General features: G+C 43.6%; 1 protein-coding gene across 1 annotated transcript in view; it reads right to left on the reverse strand.

Annotated features, from left to right (window-relative positions):
• Positions 1-1,506: 1,506 nt before the first annotated feature.
• The window catches only part of LOC119888522 (nuclear factor 1 A-type-like), a gene marked incomplete at its 5' end in the record, with an annotated part of 41,339 nt that continues 24,471 nt past the window's right edge, over positions 1,507-18,374 (reverse strand). Inside the window, 3 exon segments of the mRNA XM_038699112.1 lie at positions 1,507-6,950; positions 16,489-16,577; positions 17,245-17,410. Coding sequence (XP_038555040.1) covers positions 6,936-6,950; positions 16,489-16,577; positions 17,245-17,410 — 270 coding nt within the window.

The following is an 18,374-nucleotide window of genomic DNA, read 5'->3' on the forward strand; positions in this document are numbered from 1 at the left end:
CTTTGATTTGTGTGTCTGCTGTTAGTTTTGTGGAGGAGGAGGAGGAGGAGGAAGAGAACGCTTCACATTCAGCCCCTCCTCCTCGCCGTCACCACCACCTGGAACTCTTCACAGCTTTCCCTTCTAGGACTCCACTTCCAGTGGGATTTGAGTTGCTGCTCATTTCTTTTTACATTCTTCCGCTACTTTAATTTGTTTTTTACATGCACAAAACCAAAGCTCTTCCTGCAGCTATAGTGTGTGAAATCAATAAATCTACATGTCTTACTGTGTTCACACAGAAAACGAAGCATACAAAGTCAATGTATTTTACTATGAAACCCTTGATTGATCCAAACAAAAAAACAGTTTTAAAAGTTGATTGCTTGTCATCTTGCAGACAGACCTAAAAGAATTAAATCTAATGATTAACAAATTGGCATTTTGATGTAGTCATTTCGGTATTATTTTGATCAGTTTATTGGACTTAAATCACAGTAAAATGTTTATTGGACTTATATCACAGTAAAATATTCCTGGGCGTAACGGTCAAATTTGCGCTTCTCTTTCAGTGGGCACACACAGTTTGACGTTTCTTTTCCCGCTTAGACGTCGCCTTGTTTAAAATATGCCTCTGAAAGCATCCCATGTTGTTCTGGTTCTGCTTGTTTCAAATATTCAAACCCAACATGATTTTGTGTGGTTTCACCGTTTCATCAAATTGCAACACTTTGGATTTCTTACGCGTTATTGTATACACATTTCCCTCAAATTCACGACAGGATTTGATTTCTTTTGGTGTCTGGATTTGCCACTAGACTTTAAAACGAGGTTCTGTGGGTTTGAATCAGGACGGAGACGTGTAACGCCTCACGTTTCTCTAGTTTCTGTTGTGAGTACATTTCCTTCCTGCTTGCATGGATAACTACATTGATTGTGTATTGACTTGTGAGTGTGGCTTAATAATGAAGTCTAACTAAACTATTTAGATATTTGATAGATCATTTAAGTCAGTTTTTAAAGCAAAAACACAGCAGCTTCAAAACTGTGAATATTTTATAAAGTTTTCTTTATCTTTGCAAAAGTGGAAAACTGGAAATCTTTGCGATCTGGGAGTATTTCATGGGCATCTTTCTTCTGTTTGCTGAATTTATATAAATGAACACATCACGTGTAGCTGAGGAGTGTAACTGGTCCTCCCTTATTTACAGGTGAATCCACCTCCAGGTAAAAGTCGATATCTCCTATTGCGATAAAAGTTGTAAAACCTGAAGGAAATGAGCAGACACTCTGATCACACTGGAAGTGTCCGTCATCCTGGTGACGTGTCGCTCCTCTGCCGATTATCCGCTGCATGTATGTGATGCTGTGATGAGCAGCAGTGGATGTGTGGATGGATGGAGATCAGAGTGGACCTCCAGGTTTGGAGAGGGCTGGAGGAGGAGGAGGAGGAGGAGGAGGAGGAAGAAGAGGAGGTGGTGATCTTGTGGGCCAGTGAAAAAAGAAAGAGATGGAAAAGAAAAAGAATCATGTTGCATAATCAAGCTGTTTATTTTCCTGCATGGAATGGTGAACACAAAAAAAGATGCCTAGATGCATTTATAGTAGGGGCATCCATTGGCTGGCTATGTCATTGTCTCCTGCCTAAAACTAAATTTTTAAAATGCATAAAAAACGCTTGCTTTTCTTACCAATTTTCCTCAGAATTACCTAGATTTAGCTTCATCAACACAGATGCAACAAATAACCTTCAAAACATACAGCATACTGTAACATCCATTTACAATGGTCTTATCACCACAGCGCCCTATACGTGTTAGGTACAGGAATATGCTATACCATCAACAGAGGAAATGTCCTTAAATACATACAAAAAAAGGAAAGCAAATGAAAGAAAAAAAATAAAGAAAATGAGGAAACAGGAAAGTTTTCAACTTAAATCCAGTTCCCAGAAAACAAAACAAACCAGTTCTAGTAATGTGACCTCGATACAAACAATCAGAAAATTCACAACACTAGTTTTTCCTCATTTAATCAATGTTACAAAAGTCCTGCATTATAAAATAGGGCAGCTTTAAAATCAGTGTAATTAATAAAACTATACAACATTACAAACGTGTCTCCCTGCCCGGCCGATGGCCCTTGCTGCTCTGCCCTCCCGTCCGCTAAGAGCTAACTCTTCTCTGCGTCTCTTCGCTGCTGTACCAGAACTAAATATCACACACAACACAAGAACAAAAACAACACACTGCCCAAACTATTGCTTTTAAATTCTTTTTCTTTTTTTCTTTCTTTAAAAAGGGTGCAATTTTGTCGTTATCTTACACACACAGCCAAAAAGTCGCTGATTAGATGCTAGGCTGTTTCACAAGGTTTGTTTTGTGACACTTTAAAAAAATGTCCGTGCAATTTTTTATTTATTTTTTTTAATTCCCTTCGCTCTTTTTAAGCCCTGGAAGCTGTATTTTCCCCCCCATGTAATACTTTTTCACTATTTATTTCATATTTAGTGCAGATAATTAAGGAAGTAATGCCCAACTCATGGCTAAAGGGTAGGCAAGAACAGAGACAAAAGATTTAACATGTCACACTAAGAGGAAACACGCAACCCATACAAGTGGAACTACTAAACCATCACTGGCGTTGCGGCGCTGTCCATTACATCTGAAAGACGGAACAGGTAAACAACTTATTTACTCAATCCTCTGCCGGGCAGAGCGGGACAACATTAAAATGTTGTTGTTTTTTTGATAAACTGTTCTCTGCGTGATGGAGAAGAAGTTTGACTTGTTCAAGGCTTGCTTGTGACCAAAGAAATAAAAAATAAACCTTTAGGAAAGAGAGACCCGAATGTAGTAATGTGGCCGTCTGGTATATTATCAAAACAGGAAGGAGGGAAGGAAGGAAGGAAGTAGAATTCCCCGAGCAACGGTGGCTCAGCTTGGCTGGAGCGTCGCCGTGGGGCTGGCTTCACCATTTTTAGGGACCAACCACGGAGCACAATGCCAGTCACGTGCACGCCAACTTTGGTTGAAAGTAAAAGGAGAAAGGAAAAAAACAAACGAAATAAACAACAAAAGACAAAATTAAGTGTTAAGTGAGTGCAAGCAGGTATTGCATATTTTATGTCCTCATTATTTCATTTCATCTGGGAACAAAAGTAGTAGAACGAACAAACCAAATATTAAGTCAGGAAGACGTGAAAATTTAAGTTTTTAGCTGCACTTGAGACGGCAGCAACAGAAGTAAAGATCATCCCGCCACACAAAGGACAGGATGGAGGGGACGGGCGACGCTATACATGCTAAACTGAGCTAATCTACTAGTTAGTTAGCCTTCATAAGCTCCGTCTGCTCTCAAGATCCTGGCATCATAAAATTTTGCGAAATGAGTACGAAGTCTCAACGATGTATTCTCACATATCAGTTTCAGTGTATGTGTTTTTCAATGAAATTGCCAGCACACTTGTACAGTTAAGTTTTTAAAAGTTTGCTAACAGGAACCAAACTGTTTTAGCAGGTAAAATAAACCGTTAGCAAAGCTGAACCAAATTCAACAGTTAGCTAACTCAAATCAATCAGTTTTAGCTGCTAAACTGAACTGTTAGCTTGGCTCATTCGAACTGTTTGGCTTCTAAATTGTTAGGGACTGCAGAAAAAACTGAACTGTTTGCGAAGCCAACTGTTTAAGTAGCAAAAATAAACAGTTAGCAAAGTTGGACCAAACTGTCTAAGCTGTTAAACTCAATAGTTAGCTAACTCAAATCAATCAGCTTTAGCTGCTAAACTGAACTGTTAGCTTGGCTCATTCAAACTGGTTTGGATTCTAAATTGTTAGGGACTGCAGAAAAAACTGAACTGTTTGCAAACCCAAACTGTTTAGCTGTTAAACTCAACAGTTAGCTAACTCAAATCAATCAGCTTTAGCTGCTGACATGTTAGCTAAGTTGAACAAAACTATTTAAGCTGCTAAACTGACCTTTTGGGGACTTCAGAAGATTTTAAAATATTTTCAGTTTAAACCGGTTTTAGTTAGTAACCTATAGTGTCTTTGCAGCTAACCTGAATGAAACAATTTTATCAGACCATTAGCTAACAGGCGCTATAGCTCTAAATGTTAAACTCATTTTGTTTTCACTGTTGATGAATATCATCGTCACATCACTCCTGCCAACATCACAAAGCCTGTAACTTTGTGCTCATCTCACAAAATTTGACCGTGTTGCCGTCTGTTAGAGATCCGGAGATGACTGACCTGACTGTAGACTTCACCTGCTCAGTGCTGCAGGTGGGCAGGGGAGGGGACAGAAAGCAGTGCAGCGCAGGCCTGAAGCCTCTAAACAACTGAGATAAGTCATTCTGGAAATCACAGCGTTCCTCTTCAGCTGTGACGCTATGACGTTAATTGCTCCAGTTACCTACAAAATCTCAGTTGTGGAGGGTGGAAGAAAATATGGAAAATAAAATAAAATAATAAGGAATAATAAAACAAGACTCTCCACATTGGATCTTGTGCAACCTCTCAGGACTGGACCGTAGCTCAAGGCACATTGATGAGGAACAATTGTTTTCGTGCAATTTTGATAACGTACGGATGAAAGAGAACGTCTTCGAGAACTGAAAAGCAGAATTGATCTGTTGCTGAAGGAAAAGGAGGAAGCAGGGGTAGGGAAAGGAAGTAGAAATAAATGAATGGAGAGATGCTGAGAAGCGAAGAGAGCTGGTTGTTGTTGTGATAGAAAAGGCCTTGACGGGGACCAAAGTAATAGACGGCTGCTGGCAAGTGCCTGATGTTGGGTTTTACAATATAGTGTCTTTATCTCACTAACTACATCATCTATGGAAAAATTTGTCACTAACACTACAACATGCAGATTTTTTTTGTTCTTTTTTAAAAAACTTTTTCACTTAAATTCACTTTTGTTCGACGCTGGATGGTCGTAAGCGTGTGTGTGTGTGTGTGTGTGTGTGTATGTATATATTTATAGATATAGTATAGGAAAAAGGAAAAACAAAAGTTCAATAAAATGGTAAGTTGCATGTGAAGCGCTCAGCTGTCTTGTCTTATTCGTGGACGAAAGCTTCCAGAGGGTTAACCCTCTGCTGTGCCTCTTTATCGCTAAACAACACCCCCTGATTACACACTCGCGGCCCATTGGCCAACTGCAGGAATAAGTGCTTTTGATTGGAAGGGGACCTCTAGGAGACCCAGCCAATCACTGGGCAGCCCATCACCGGGCGACACCCGTTAAAGATTATCTCGCCAACAGAAACTGGAGAAAACGTGATCACCTTTAAGCTTAAATTCACTCGTTATATCGTCTCCTGATTCCAACCTCATGAGAAATTCTAATCGCTTTAATTTTTTTTTTTTACAACGTAAAACGATGTGCTCATTAAAATAAATTAATCGCTTAGCGTTTTTTTTTCTTTTAAAAGAAAATAAAAAGCAGACTTAAGCTGCAAGAAATGCTTTTTTTAAAAATTGATTGTTTAAAATTATATTTCTTAAAGGGATTCTTGTTCTACCATGCTAACAGCTTTACAAGATGAAAAAACAACAACAAAAAATAAACAATAAATGTCAATCCAGCTCCCGTTATTTCTCACAAGGCTATGGTTTCTAGTTCAATGCTGTGTTGTTGTCTTTTGTACCCCAATATTTTAGAGTCCCAGAGGTGTGAGCGGACTAGGAAGAAAAATATATATATATATACCTTTCAACAACTGATTTCAACGAGCTATCTTACAAAGATATTTAACTATCCAACAGCTAGCCAACAAAATTGCACTTTCCTCATGATCAATATTCCACTGGTAAAGTTTTCTTCTCTCTCTTGCCTGCCTGCCTGCCTGCCTGCCTGCCTGCCGCGTTTTCGGACACCAGAGCTTTCTGTCCACCCTTAGCATGCTGTAGCTTCACCCAGACTGGTGGATGGATAGCGGAGGAAGAGGAGGGCGACCAGCTGAAATGACGGCTGAAAGAGAAAAATCAATGAGCCACGAAGCCAAAGCCTCTCAGATAAACGAGCTTGGATCCACCAGCGTCTGGTCGCAACACTTCACATCAATAAACCTCTGCTTCCCCACATGTATAACCCCCCCACCCCGCCCCCCACCCCCCTCTTCATGCGGAGTTTATGTTATTACTGTTTGCGCCCACACCACGTCCGCCCTCGGATCTGGTCTTTCCATTAAGCACTGGTCCATGTCCTTGGAAAGACCCTTGTCGAGCTCCTCCCTCCCCGACATGGCCACCAACCAGGGGGCGGAGTCAAGTGGGGAGGTGGAGTCCATCCCAGGAGGTGTGTGAGGGCTCAGGCGGGGCGGAGGGGGGGGATCGGAGGTATTAGCTGGTGGTTTATGAGCCAGGTAACACCTCCCTTCTCCCTAAACCACGGTGGATCCCTTCCTGTCCCACCAACCAAACCAAACCCTTTAGGATACACCAGGATGGGGGGCCCGGCTGGTGGGCCTGGGGAGGGCACTGCACTTCTGTAAGTCCACTGGATGCACACACTGCAGAGGATGATGGGAAAGTAGTTTCTCCGGAGGGGAAGCTCTGTGATTCAGTCTTGCGGTGTTCCCATAAACTGAAGACTCAATCCCCCTACGGATTCTCAGCCTGGTCTGGTTTCGGGGAAGGGGGGCAGGGTCTGGCACTATATACGGACATCGACATATGAAACATATGTCCACAGGGAAGTCTGTGACGTACAGTTTACAGAGTGGGTGGTTGGGGTGCGTTTGATCCGCTGTAGCCATGCTGATGCTGCTGAGTTTGTGTATGGCGCTGGTGGGGGCTGAGTCAGGCGCACAGGGGGGAGGACGAGGGCTGTAGGGGCGGGGCAAGACAGGACTCTCTGTCGCAGCTGGCATCAAAGGTCAAAGGTTGAGGAGGAGGCTGCAGCGATCTGTCGTACAGGTGGGTGGAGGGGAGAGGGGCGTCTGGAGTCCCTATCCCAGGTACCACTGTGAAGAGAGACAGAGAAAGATGTTAACAGGGAGTCTCATGGAGTCCGGACCTCAGGGATCACCCTGGATTCAGCTGTGCATCCAAATATTCACCACTGAACCATGACACTGCTGCACTGGTAACTGGGATCCATGAGCTAACCATCAAATGTGCTGTCATATAATAGGAGGGCTTCGCTTGTTGTTCCACGTTTGACTGGATAAAGGTATGTACACACCTCCGAGGTCACGGACTGAAAAAAAAGTCTATGGAAAGACAAGTGTGGCCACAAAAACTCCCGAATTCCTAAAGTAAAGTGAAGACACGTTCGACGAAGTTGTAAATTCTCTAGACCATTGTTCTGGCGGGAGGCCTACATGTCCTCTTCTATAATCAAAAAAACTGCCTGCAGGATTGCGTCGCAGCCCCGCTGTGCTGCTGCCGAAACTGGACCAGTTTCAAAAAATGTCCACCGCATGGTTGGTTTTCCACTGGGGAAAATGGTACCTGGTACTTTCTTTCGTATCACCTCCGTCGAGGTTCCAAGCGAGCTGAGGCGGGACCAAAAGGTGATGTGAAAACAAATCTGTGTCAGAAATGACCTAGCTAGCAGCCAGTAGTTCAGATTAGGTGCTTAGTTTTATTTTAGTTCAGAATTCCTTCGGTGTTGACAGTTGAGGAGGTTTGTGCCAAATTACAACCGCGGCCGTCTCCTCTCCAAAACAAGCGGACCCGGTCATTAAAACAGTAAAAACACTGAATAAAACAGTTTCATCCAAAGAAAATGGTGTCACTGTCCGTCAGCAATCGACCTCTTGACAGGGAAAGAGTTGTTTAGTTATTTAAAAGAGTTGTTGGATTTAGAAATTAAATTAATATAATGTACAACCTCATGGAAAAAAGTAAAAAGTCCATTTTTTAAATTTACAACTACCATTAGAATTAATACATTTTTATAAAGTCTTCATTTCGTCCGAGGAGCACGTGAATCCACCGTGAACCATTTGTTGCAATTCGTAACCCTCACCACTAGATGTCACTAAAACTTACACACTGAAGCTTTAAGTCCCTTCTTAAAACTTAATTTAATCGGAGAGTCTTTCCTGATTTTAGTGAATTTATTTTCATTTACCTGTATTTTAATTAAGTGTCTTTGTAACATGGTTTTGAAAAGTGCTCTATAAATAAAGATTATTATTCTTCTTCTTCAGACTTTGTAAGACAGTCACAGATCTGTTTCACCTCAGAAGACCTCAAACAGACTACTTCTTCTTCTTCTGCCTTCAGGGGAGTTTATGACACTTTCTATCTCCACAGTATCACTCTGTGTGTGTGTGTCTGTAATCCATCTCTGATAGGCCGGTATCGATCGCCAAAAAGGTGCATCGTTCATGTTCCATGAATCTCTCCCTCCTCTTCCTCCTCGCTGCCCCCGCCGAGTTCAAGTTCATCCCCGCCCCTTACATCATGTCTGGTTGCTAGGGACAACCAGACGGCCCGGGACGTGACTACCATCGCCAAGGCAACCGCATCACCACCACCACCGCGCCCCCTTTTTACCCCCCCCAGTCCTCCCTCCTTTTCTTTCTTTACATTCATCCTCTCTCCTCGATCGCTTTCTCCTCGCCGTCCCGCTCCGCACTTCTTCACACACACACACACACACACACACACCTGCACTTACACACACTCTTAAAAAATGGACACATTTAGAAAATGTGTTTTTGAATGCCGAACGTAAAGAGAGAGTTTAAATAAAACACATGAAGGTAGATAGTTTCTGTGTGTGTGTGTGTTGCAGAGTTTCTTTCCTGACTCGTTGTAATTCTATTGCTGTGTGTGTGTGTGTGTGTGTGTGTGTGTGTGCAGTAGTGATAGAGGAGAAGACTGGAAGGTTAGTTTTTAATCAATACAACTTGCTGACGCTGGGACTTTTCTACCTCGCTAGCTCGCTCTCCCCCCCCCACCACTGTGTCTCCCGGTGTCTCTCGCCCTCTCGCTCGCTCCCTGCACTGCAGCTCCTCCCTCTGTCCTGAGAAGACTCAGAGAAGATGAAACTCTCACAGGCCAGACGGTGTGTGCGTGTGTGTGTGTGTGTGTGTGTGTGTGTGTGTGGAGTAATGTTACCGCACGGCGGGCTGATGCTGACAGCTGTGATTCAGAGTGTAGATACTCATCACAAAAAGAGAGAGAGAGCGAGCAGTGGAGAGGAAGATGAAGAATGAGAGACACACTTTAAAAGGATCACTCTGGTGTTTTTCTCATGTTCAGACCCAAACCAACAACCTGTCACATGACTTCCTGTTTGTGGCTCACTGGTTCCTCCTGAAGACGTAAACCAGGGGTCGGCAAAATCGTTAATTTATCATTTATAATCCGTCTTTTTCTGAGTCCCTGTTTTGCTCAGTCTGTGGTGCACAGGACTCCTGATCGAAGGGTTGTGTGTTCAATCCCCACTTGCTGCTGGTATTGTTTTTCCCCCCAATTCAACAAATTGATTATGAAGACATCATTATACGTGTGCGTTTTAGTGTGTGCCTCCCGGCGATTGGTCCACATCAATCTATGGACGCTTATTTCCGTGTCCCCAGTGTCTCCAAGCAGAGGAAATTCCTACGTTTCTCATTCAGGGGAATCCGATCTCACATTTTCTGATGGCTTTTTCAGAGGTGTGTCAAGCAGGCCAGAGACTCTTTTGAATTATCTTCAGAACTTTTCAAAGTAAAAGCTCTCAATTAAACAGGACATAAAGTACTGCTGCAAAGCCGTTCTCGCGCTTTTATTTTTGTAGGCACAATCACTTAAGAGGAAGTGATTGGTCATGACTGATCTGTTTCAGCACCAGCCACTACAATGTTTGTTTTCAGATATTATAGCTGGCCCGCAGGCCGCCTATTGCCGACCACTGACGTAAATCTTCATGTTGAACGAGGCTCAGTCATTTCCTCAAACAGACAAACGGGAGGAAATAGTGCATTTGTTGGGGACTATTTTCAGCGGCGGATGAATCCACGTGTGGCGCTCTAGTGAGTATTTGGGGCAGCAGGACGGTGTCTGTTGGCCTGAGTCAGAATAAACTACAGTGTGTGTTCATGGTTATTATCATTAATGATAAACTGAAAATTGGCCGTCACTCAAACTGCGCAGGATGCTACATTGGTACATTTATATTTATAAAGCTATTTTAGGTCTTTTTCCTTCTTATATCTGTTTAAAATTTGTTCACATGCAAAGTACATATCATTTAAGATCTAGTGATGGACTGCTTTGTAAGGTACCAAGAATGAGGACGAAGCAGGAAAGAGGAGTCTGTCTTACTATGGCCCTTCGTCCTGGAATGAACTACAGTCTAGGCTTAAGATTGGTGCACTAATTTCCTTAGCTGCTTTTAAAAAAAGAACGTATGCACTTGTTTTTGTTTGTTTATATATTTTAAACTCATTGCATTTTTGTCTGTATTGTATTTTAATTTATGTAATGCATTGTTTTTGAACTTATGGTTGGTTTAATGTTTTATTTGTGTTTACAGGACTCCCTTGTAAAAGAGACTGCGTCTCAATGGGACATTTCCTGTTTAAATAAAGGTTTATATAAAACTAGGTGTGAAAACTAGGGATGCACTGAAATGAAAATTCTTGGCCGAAGCCGAACCAGAATGGAGCGGATGTGCTGGAGACAGTTCAGCAGAACAGCGTCTGCAAACGGCTCAGACACTTTAAAATGCTTCCACACTGCCGACACGTCAACGGAATTTTTCAGTAAAATTTATTGACTTAGGCCGAACACTGAAAGTGCTTTTTTTGCTATTTTCGGACGACTATTTTCGAAATAAGTTCAGTCCAGTTCTTATAGTTAGCAAAAGTAAAGTAGGTTCAGTTCCTGAGGCATAAAACAAACAAAAAAAAAACGTGACGGCCATAATTCATTAATAATCAATTTAAAAATTTTTATCAGAAATATTTTTTGGTCAGAATCTACAAAAATCTCGTGACTTTATATTGCACCACTTTAATCTCCCTCCCTCCCTCTCTCTCTCTCTCTCTCTCTGGTAGTATTTCCATGTCTCTCGCCCAGTTTTCTCGTCCTGAGTCAGCACTTCACATGCACACACACGGTAACACACAGTGTGGGTGAGTCATGAGGTGGGCGTGGTGTTTTTACTGTGTGTGTGTGTGTGTGAGCTTCACCTTGAAAACCGTGTGTGTGCAAATAGGACACAGAGACAGATGAAGACCACACACACACACACACACACACACACACACACAGAGGGGAACACACTCTCACTGCAACGTCTGCATCCTCACATGTAATATAACCACACACACACACACACACTTATTGATCAGGGCATGGCTGGCTCTCGTAGAGTAGTGTGTGTAGTGTGTGTGTAGTGTGTGTGTGTGTGTGTGTAGTGTGTGTAGTGTGTGTGTAGTGTGTGTGTAGTGTGTGTGTAGTGTGTGTGTAGTGTGTGTGCTGGTTGGCACGGTTTAGGTGCCAACTCCCTCCCCTAAATCCATCTTCGTTTCCATGGGCAACCACCACTGCCGCCGCTGCCCACGGCAACCACCACGCTGACCCGTGTGGGCACGATGCCCACTCTCACACAATGCCAGTGCCATCTGCCCCTTATACTCCCCCCCCCCCCCCCCCCCCCCCCCCCACACACACACGGGAATGCACAGACTGTCCGGTTGGTCACCATGGCGATAAGAGGAGGGAGTGTTTACGGTACCGTCCCATGGCGCTCGCTCTCCCAACAGAAGCCTGATGTCGACCGCCCAGGGTGACTTTTGTTCCTGTTTCTGTGTGTCTGTGTCATTATGTTGATTTTGTGTGTGTGTGTGTGTGTGTGTCACACTCTTTAATGCAGCAGCCTGTCAATCACACGTTTGCAGTTCTACACTTGTGAGGACCCTCATTTGGCCCTTTTCCACCGCACGAAACCAGCTCGACTCGACTCTACTCGCCCTGTTTGGTTTCCCATCGGGGAAAAGTTCTACCGGGTACCTTTTTTTCCATATAACCTCCGTCGATGTTCCAAGCGAGCTGAGGCGATACCAAAAGGTCACATGAAAACACTGCAGACTGCTGATTGGTCCAAGAGAATCTTTACTACTCACTGCATCATCATTGCGTGCTTCAGACAGCTATTGCATCACTAAATCCACTTCTGAGAGTTTTGAGGCGAGAAATCAACTGTGTAGATTATGAATATTGGCATTTATGATTTACGAAATGAATGGCGGATAGAAATTGTGCTTAAATGTTTTCGGAGTAAGTGCCGGCGGGGGAAGCTAACGAGCCGGCCGGTCAGCCCACAGGCCGCTGCAGCCAACGCAGCAGACGACTCCAGCAACAACAGGGAGTCGAGCTGGTACCAGCAATAGAAAAGAGCCAAGAGACATGATACTTCCCCAAACACAGAGCTTTTAAAAGTGGGAGGCTGCAAACAGTTTCAGTTATCAAACAGAGATCACATAGTACTGCCTAAATGTGCGTCATTTGGCTAAAGAGATATTGGATAGTTTACTGTCTTTTCCCACTTTCCCAGAGTCAGAAACTCAGAAATACATCAGGATATTTTTAAAATTAGGCTGTTTTGGCTCAACCGTGGAGCGTCTAATAAGGTTATTATCATGTTATCGTTAAAACTAACGAAATAATGAAAACTAGGTGTGAAAAACATTTCTGTTAATGGAAATAAAAATAAAAACGAAGCTTTACAAAAAAAAACGATAACTGACTGAAACTGTGTCGTCTGTCTGCAAAAGTAACTTAAATAAACTACAATTATAAGGTAAATGTCTCTAGTTTTCGTCTGTGTCAGTGGGACGACATAAGAATGGTATTTTGGGTGGGTATGAAATCTTCTAGTTTCTTAGCTGTGCCAGTTTTTAGCCCACGCCCCTCGCCTGGCATCATGGTGGCGAAAGTTGGGAGAACGAGACCCAAAGACGAACACTGAAACTAAACTTAAACTTTTTTTTCAGAAAATAAAACTAAACTAAACAAGGAAACCTGTGTTAAAAACGAATTAAAACTAATGACAAATGCAAAACTATACTAACCTGTGGGATCAGAAAATGTAATCATGATCCCGCAGGCATCCAGGAATTGAGTGAAACTAAGCAAGTAAACTGAGAGGGGATGGGGGGGGCGCCTTCTCCAAAGCTTTGTCTGACTCTAAAACCCCTGCCCTCGCCCCTTTAACTTAAACCTAACGTTAACCCTGCATAAAAAGCCCTCGTCCCCCCCAAATAACATCCCCGCTCTCCAAACATATGCTCATTTTCTAGAATTCACATGTTGACAAATTACCAAATCCCAACCTTCCAAAAAACGGCCCGAAAAATGTTTTCACTTTCTAAAAAATGTCCTAATGCGAAGTTCATCACTGACCTACTGCAGGTCCTGTGGTTTCCTGAAACAACAGTCGGTTCTGTAAAAATGCAGGATTTACGGAACCACGTCCCGGAGAGACGGACGGAGACGGAGAATAAATAGCAGCAGCGACAAACACCTGGCTCACGTCTCAGGAGTGTGTGTGTGTGTGTGTGTGTGTGTGTGTGTGTTGGACTGTGACAAAGTCAATAAATCGACAGCTTCGTTCACTGCGGGCCGCCACACACACACACACACACACACACACACACACACACACACACACACACACCAAGGCAATCAAACATGTCTCAATTGTCAACAGAGGACTTCAACCTCACTGTCATCTCACTACGCCGTGTGTGTGTGTGTGTGTGTGTGTGTGTGTGTGTGTGTGTGTGTGATGAGTTAAGTCAAGGCTGCCCAATCGTTACACTCTTCATAAATCAGCTGGTAAACAGACCCTGACCTGGACACACACACACACACACACACACACACTCTGTTAAACGTGGATGCTGCGTTCACTGACCACCTGCTCTGCAGTAAATGCTACAGGCCTGACGTGAAGTTGCTGCTTTCTTTTTCCCATCTCTGTCACGCACAACCCTGCTCTGTGATTGGCTGTTAGGTATTTAGGCATTTCTTTATGGAGCAGGCCGAAGCGACCCAGTTCTGATTTTTCTGCTCACAAGTGACTTCTTTCTGAGGCTGCGTTCACTCTGCAGGTCTTAATGCTCAATTCTGATTTATTGCCCAGATAATTGGCTGTTGACGTTGTGTTTTAAATCAGACTGAACTGTCCACGGCCTGAAAGAGACCCGCACGCTCAGAAGAATAGCATGACGCTCTGTCGTACAGAGGTAAACATGGAGGCCACAGAGGTTAGCTCCCGTTAGCTCATACCACCCCCCACCCCCCACCGCACTTCACTGCCATTTTAACACGGCTGTGCTTATATACTTATTGCTGCCGATTGGGTAACATCTGTCAGTGCCAAATCTGTACCACCTGCCAGATCCGTTCTGCACATGCGCAAAAGTGGTCAGTCAAAGAAGGTTACCGCAAATCTGCCTATTCGTGATCCAACTAAGTCTTTCAAATAAAGATATCAAAATGTTTTTTAATCAGTGGAGATAAAACTGTTCGCTATGATGTAATAGGTTCAACAGTACATTTTTAATTCCTAATAAAGACAATAATCTAACAAAGGAGGCTAACCCTAGCTGCTAGCACATCGGCCGTCTGATCTGCACAGCTGTAGGGTTAGCCGGTCGACAGGCACACAATCGCTGACTTAGGTCTTTTATACTAACATAGCTTGCTACCTAGATAACTACTGACGCTTCCGGTCTAGACAGGAAAGATCATCAATACTATGATCAAATAACGCTTTGTCAGCCTTTCTGAAAGTGTATTTGATGAGAGGAGAACAGACAACAACACACGAGTAATTACTAACAGGCACATTTGTGGACCACTTTTGTGCATGTGCTGATAGGGATCTGACAGGCAGCACAGATTTGGTACCTAAACATCTCTGACACACTCCGTTTCAAGGAATCATGTCTTTCAACCTGGAAACCGGTTCAGGGGGAAGAAAGGGAATTTGTGAGCAGATGATACATTTACACTGGGGACGCTGGGGACATGGCTGATTTTGTCCCCATTACTTTTTGAAAGGATTTGTTAAAAATGTACTGAAAAACAGCTTGGACCAAGACATTTCCACCATAAATTGGAGCAGAAAATGTCTCCAGAATGCAGGAAATTACAGATTTAATGCTCAAAATATCCCCCAGACCCCCCGCACATATATTACAGCATCAAATGTTTAATCTAAATATCGCTTCTTCTTGACTTGTTCTCGTGCGTCGTCACGTCTCATGACCCAAATGTATCATCACGCCCCCGATCAGAGCCCTTGGCGAGGAGTGACGACCGATCATGAAATAAAAACCGTTTGACAGCTTACACCTTTGGCTGTCATTGGAAATGATTTTTAAAAAACAAAGACATTTGTTATTATTATTATTAACATTATCACCTCCAGATCACTGCGAGCCCGTCCTTTTTTTGGAGTACATTTGTCTGAAAAAGCTGCTTTCTTTTTTCTCCTCCTCGCTTTCAGCTGAAGAAAGAAAACCCACAAGTGACACACGGCCCAAAGAAGGTTTTCATTTCTTTCACCAACAGCTGTCCACTTACTGCTGGACGGAGTTTCACTCCTGCTTTGTTCTGTATTTAAATTTGTCTCCGTCACAACCGGCAAACTCGCCAAAATCCTCAACACGTCTCTCACCCACGGACTCTTGGCTAGCGGGTCGGCAGTCACATCATAATCTGGGTCTGAATCTTCTAATTTGTTGTTGTTTTCATCCTCTGTAATCTGCAAAACTCTCGCTCAGCTCATCAGCTGTTATCACTGTCTGAAGCGCAGCTTTGGAAACTTTTGAAAACACTTCTAAAATACAAATCCCATAATGCATTTCATCTCCCCCACAGGTTTCAGCGGACATGTGTCTTGAAAACGATGACTATGACGATGATCTATTAAACACGCAAGAAGTCGTATCCGGTCTTAATGGGTTAACCAAATCACGCACATGTAGGATATATGTGATCTCCTTTTGATAAATAATGTAATATTTTTTCACTGAGCCTCCCCTGAAACAGTCTGGCTCGCCTCTCACTTTAAAAACCTCTAACTGTACTGAAGGCAATGAAAAGCTGTGAATATATTGGCAGAAATGTGACTCCGGCAGGGAAACTGGGAGGGTTAGCAAGTGTGCTGCGCGTGACGTCGCATTATTCTTCTGAGCATGTGGGTCACTTTCAGGCCGTGGCCAGTTCACACTTCAGTCTGATGAGCAGTCAATTAAAACAGTCAGATCCGGGCAATAAATCAGAATCGAGCATTAAGGCGTGCAGGGTGAACGTCACGGCGGATCGTCATGTTGAAGTAGGAAAGGGACAAACTGTTGACTCAAAGCTGGAAGAACGCCGCCGTCTCATAAGTTGTCGTACGCTGGAGCGTTAAGATTCCTTTACTGGAACCCAGAGGCCAGAGACCAGGATAAACCCCGACCAAAAGTGACATCCACCTAGTGTAAGAAGGAGACCCAGAACAAAGCGGAGGGAGTACACCCCCCATGTGGAGGACGTGTTTACCTGTGGTTGCTGAGGGATGTTAAAGCCAGGGTCTCTGGGTCCGACGCTGACAAACCGCTGGGCTGGAGATGAAGTGGGGGTGGAGTAGGCTGTACGACACACACAAAGATCAGTTAGGGTTGTTCAGAAAAGGACTTCAACACCAGATACTTTAGCTTTTTGACTTGTTATCCTCCCCAAGACCAAACATAAGAATGTAAACCCCAGGACGTGTTTAGCCTAGCTTAGCACAAACACTGGAAGCAGGGGGAAACTGTTAGCCTAGCGCCACCAGCATCAGTGTCAAACTGCCACTCACAGCGTTGACGGATTAATAAAGTTTAGAAAGACTTTTAGGAATTATTAAGATCTAGTTCAGAGTGATGACAAAGGTTTCCTTCCTGCTGGAGATTAAGAACATTTGAACTCAACTCTGAAAGCATTAACTATATATAAATTTATTTACATGTTGTTGTGAGCAGGATTAAATATTTTGGCACAGGCTGGATGTGTTTTTGCCAAACGACAAGAAATCGTCACTAAACCCTGAAGTCAAATATAATCCAAACACAATACAACTCACTGCTGACAGATCATGAGTCATTTCTTTAGGTTTTTGAAGTAAATATAAGTTCATTTAAATATTGTAATATTTGTTGCAGAGGCGGCCTCCAGGAAAACATCGTCTTGCACACAATCACTTATGCATGTTGGGTATGAATTAAAAGTTAAGAGTCATGATAATATCATAGGATTGTGCAGCATGTGTGCACTCACTGGGTGAGGTGGGTGAGTTGCCTCCCCCCTCGGTGGAGGAGGTGGAGGGCGGCTTGGCGTCGACGGGCAGTGGGACGGGACGTGCCATCGGGGGAGGCGGAGGCGGAGGCAGCATGGGCGTCGGCAGGAAAGGATTGTGGACCTTTCCCTGGGAGCTACCATTAGGCTGAAGAAGAAGAAGAAGAAGAAGGAGGAGGAGGAGGGGGGGCAGTTAAAAAGCATTCAGTACAAATAAACACACAGTATTGTGTAGAGAGAAACACCAACAGGTCGGCCTCACAGCTAACCTGTAACAGCTCGACTCGCCGTCCTCTGAGTGTGTGAGTGTGTCAGCACTTTTCCTCTCTGGTCATAAAGAATTCTGCTGCTGCTCGCATTTTATCCTGCTAATCTATAAGCATAATACCACAGCACCTCGCTGCACCTCTCCTTCTGTCTGCACTCCTTCCCTGCACACACTGCACACTGATACACCCTGTGTCTTTATTCATTATGTGCGTGTTTACGGGTTTATGTGGGCGCTTTGTATTCTGTGTGTGACAGGGCGGCACATAAAAACACCGGGGGCCTCATTTATAAAACTGTGCGTAGAATCCTCACTAAAAGTGTCCGTGCGCCCAAAAGCCAACAATGGCGTACGCCAAAAAAATATTCAGACTTATAAAACCGTGCGTACGCACATCTGTAAGCAAGTTCCCTTTATAAATCACAATCAATTTCAAATGTGGCGCCTGTGAGCTCGCAGTTACCTTTAGATGGTCAGTGAAGCTCATTAATATTTATACGTCCTGACTGCAGGAAGAAAAGGAGGCAGAAAAGCTACAAAACAAAATCTAACTCAGTGACTTTTGGTGAAGGCGATGGCGTAATGGGTAAGAGACCCGGGTTCAATCCCCCACTGTGACCGATCCACCAGTGTGTCCCTCTCGTGAACCCCTCTTTGCTCCAGAGGCGTGCGACCTCTGACCTCTGACATGTATAGCAATTGTAAGTCGCTTTGGAGAAAAGCGTCAGCTAAATGTAATGGAATGCATGTCGAAGTGTCCTTGGGCAAGATACTGGCGGCTGTTCCACCAGTGTGTGAATGTTAGTTTCTGTTTGAGCACTTAGGCTCAGTGTGTGAATGCAGA

This window comes from Micropterus salmoides, unplaced genomic scaffold, assembly GCF_014851395.1.
Source record: "Micropterus salmoides isolate LMB-PRFRI ecotype aquatic unplaced genomic scaffold, ASM1485139v1 Ms_hic_scaffold_5, whole genome shotgun sequence".
NCBI lineage: Eukaryota > Metazoa > Chordata > Actinopteri > Centrarchiformes > Centrarchidae > Micropterus > Micropterus salmoides.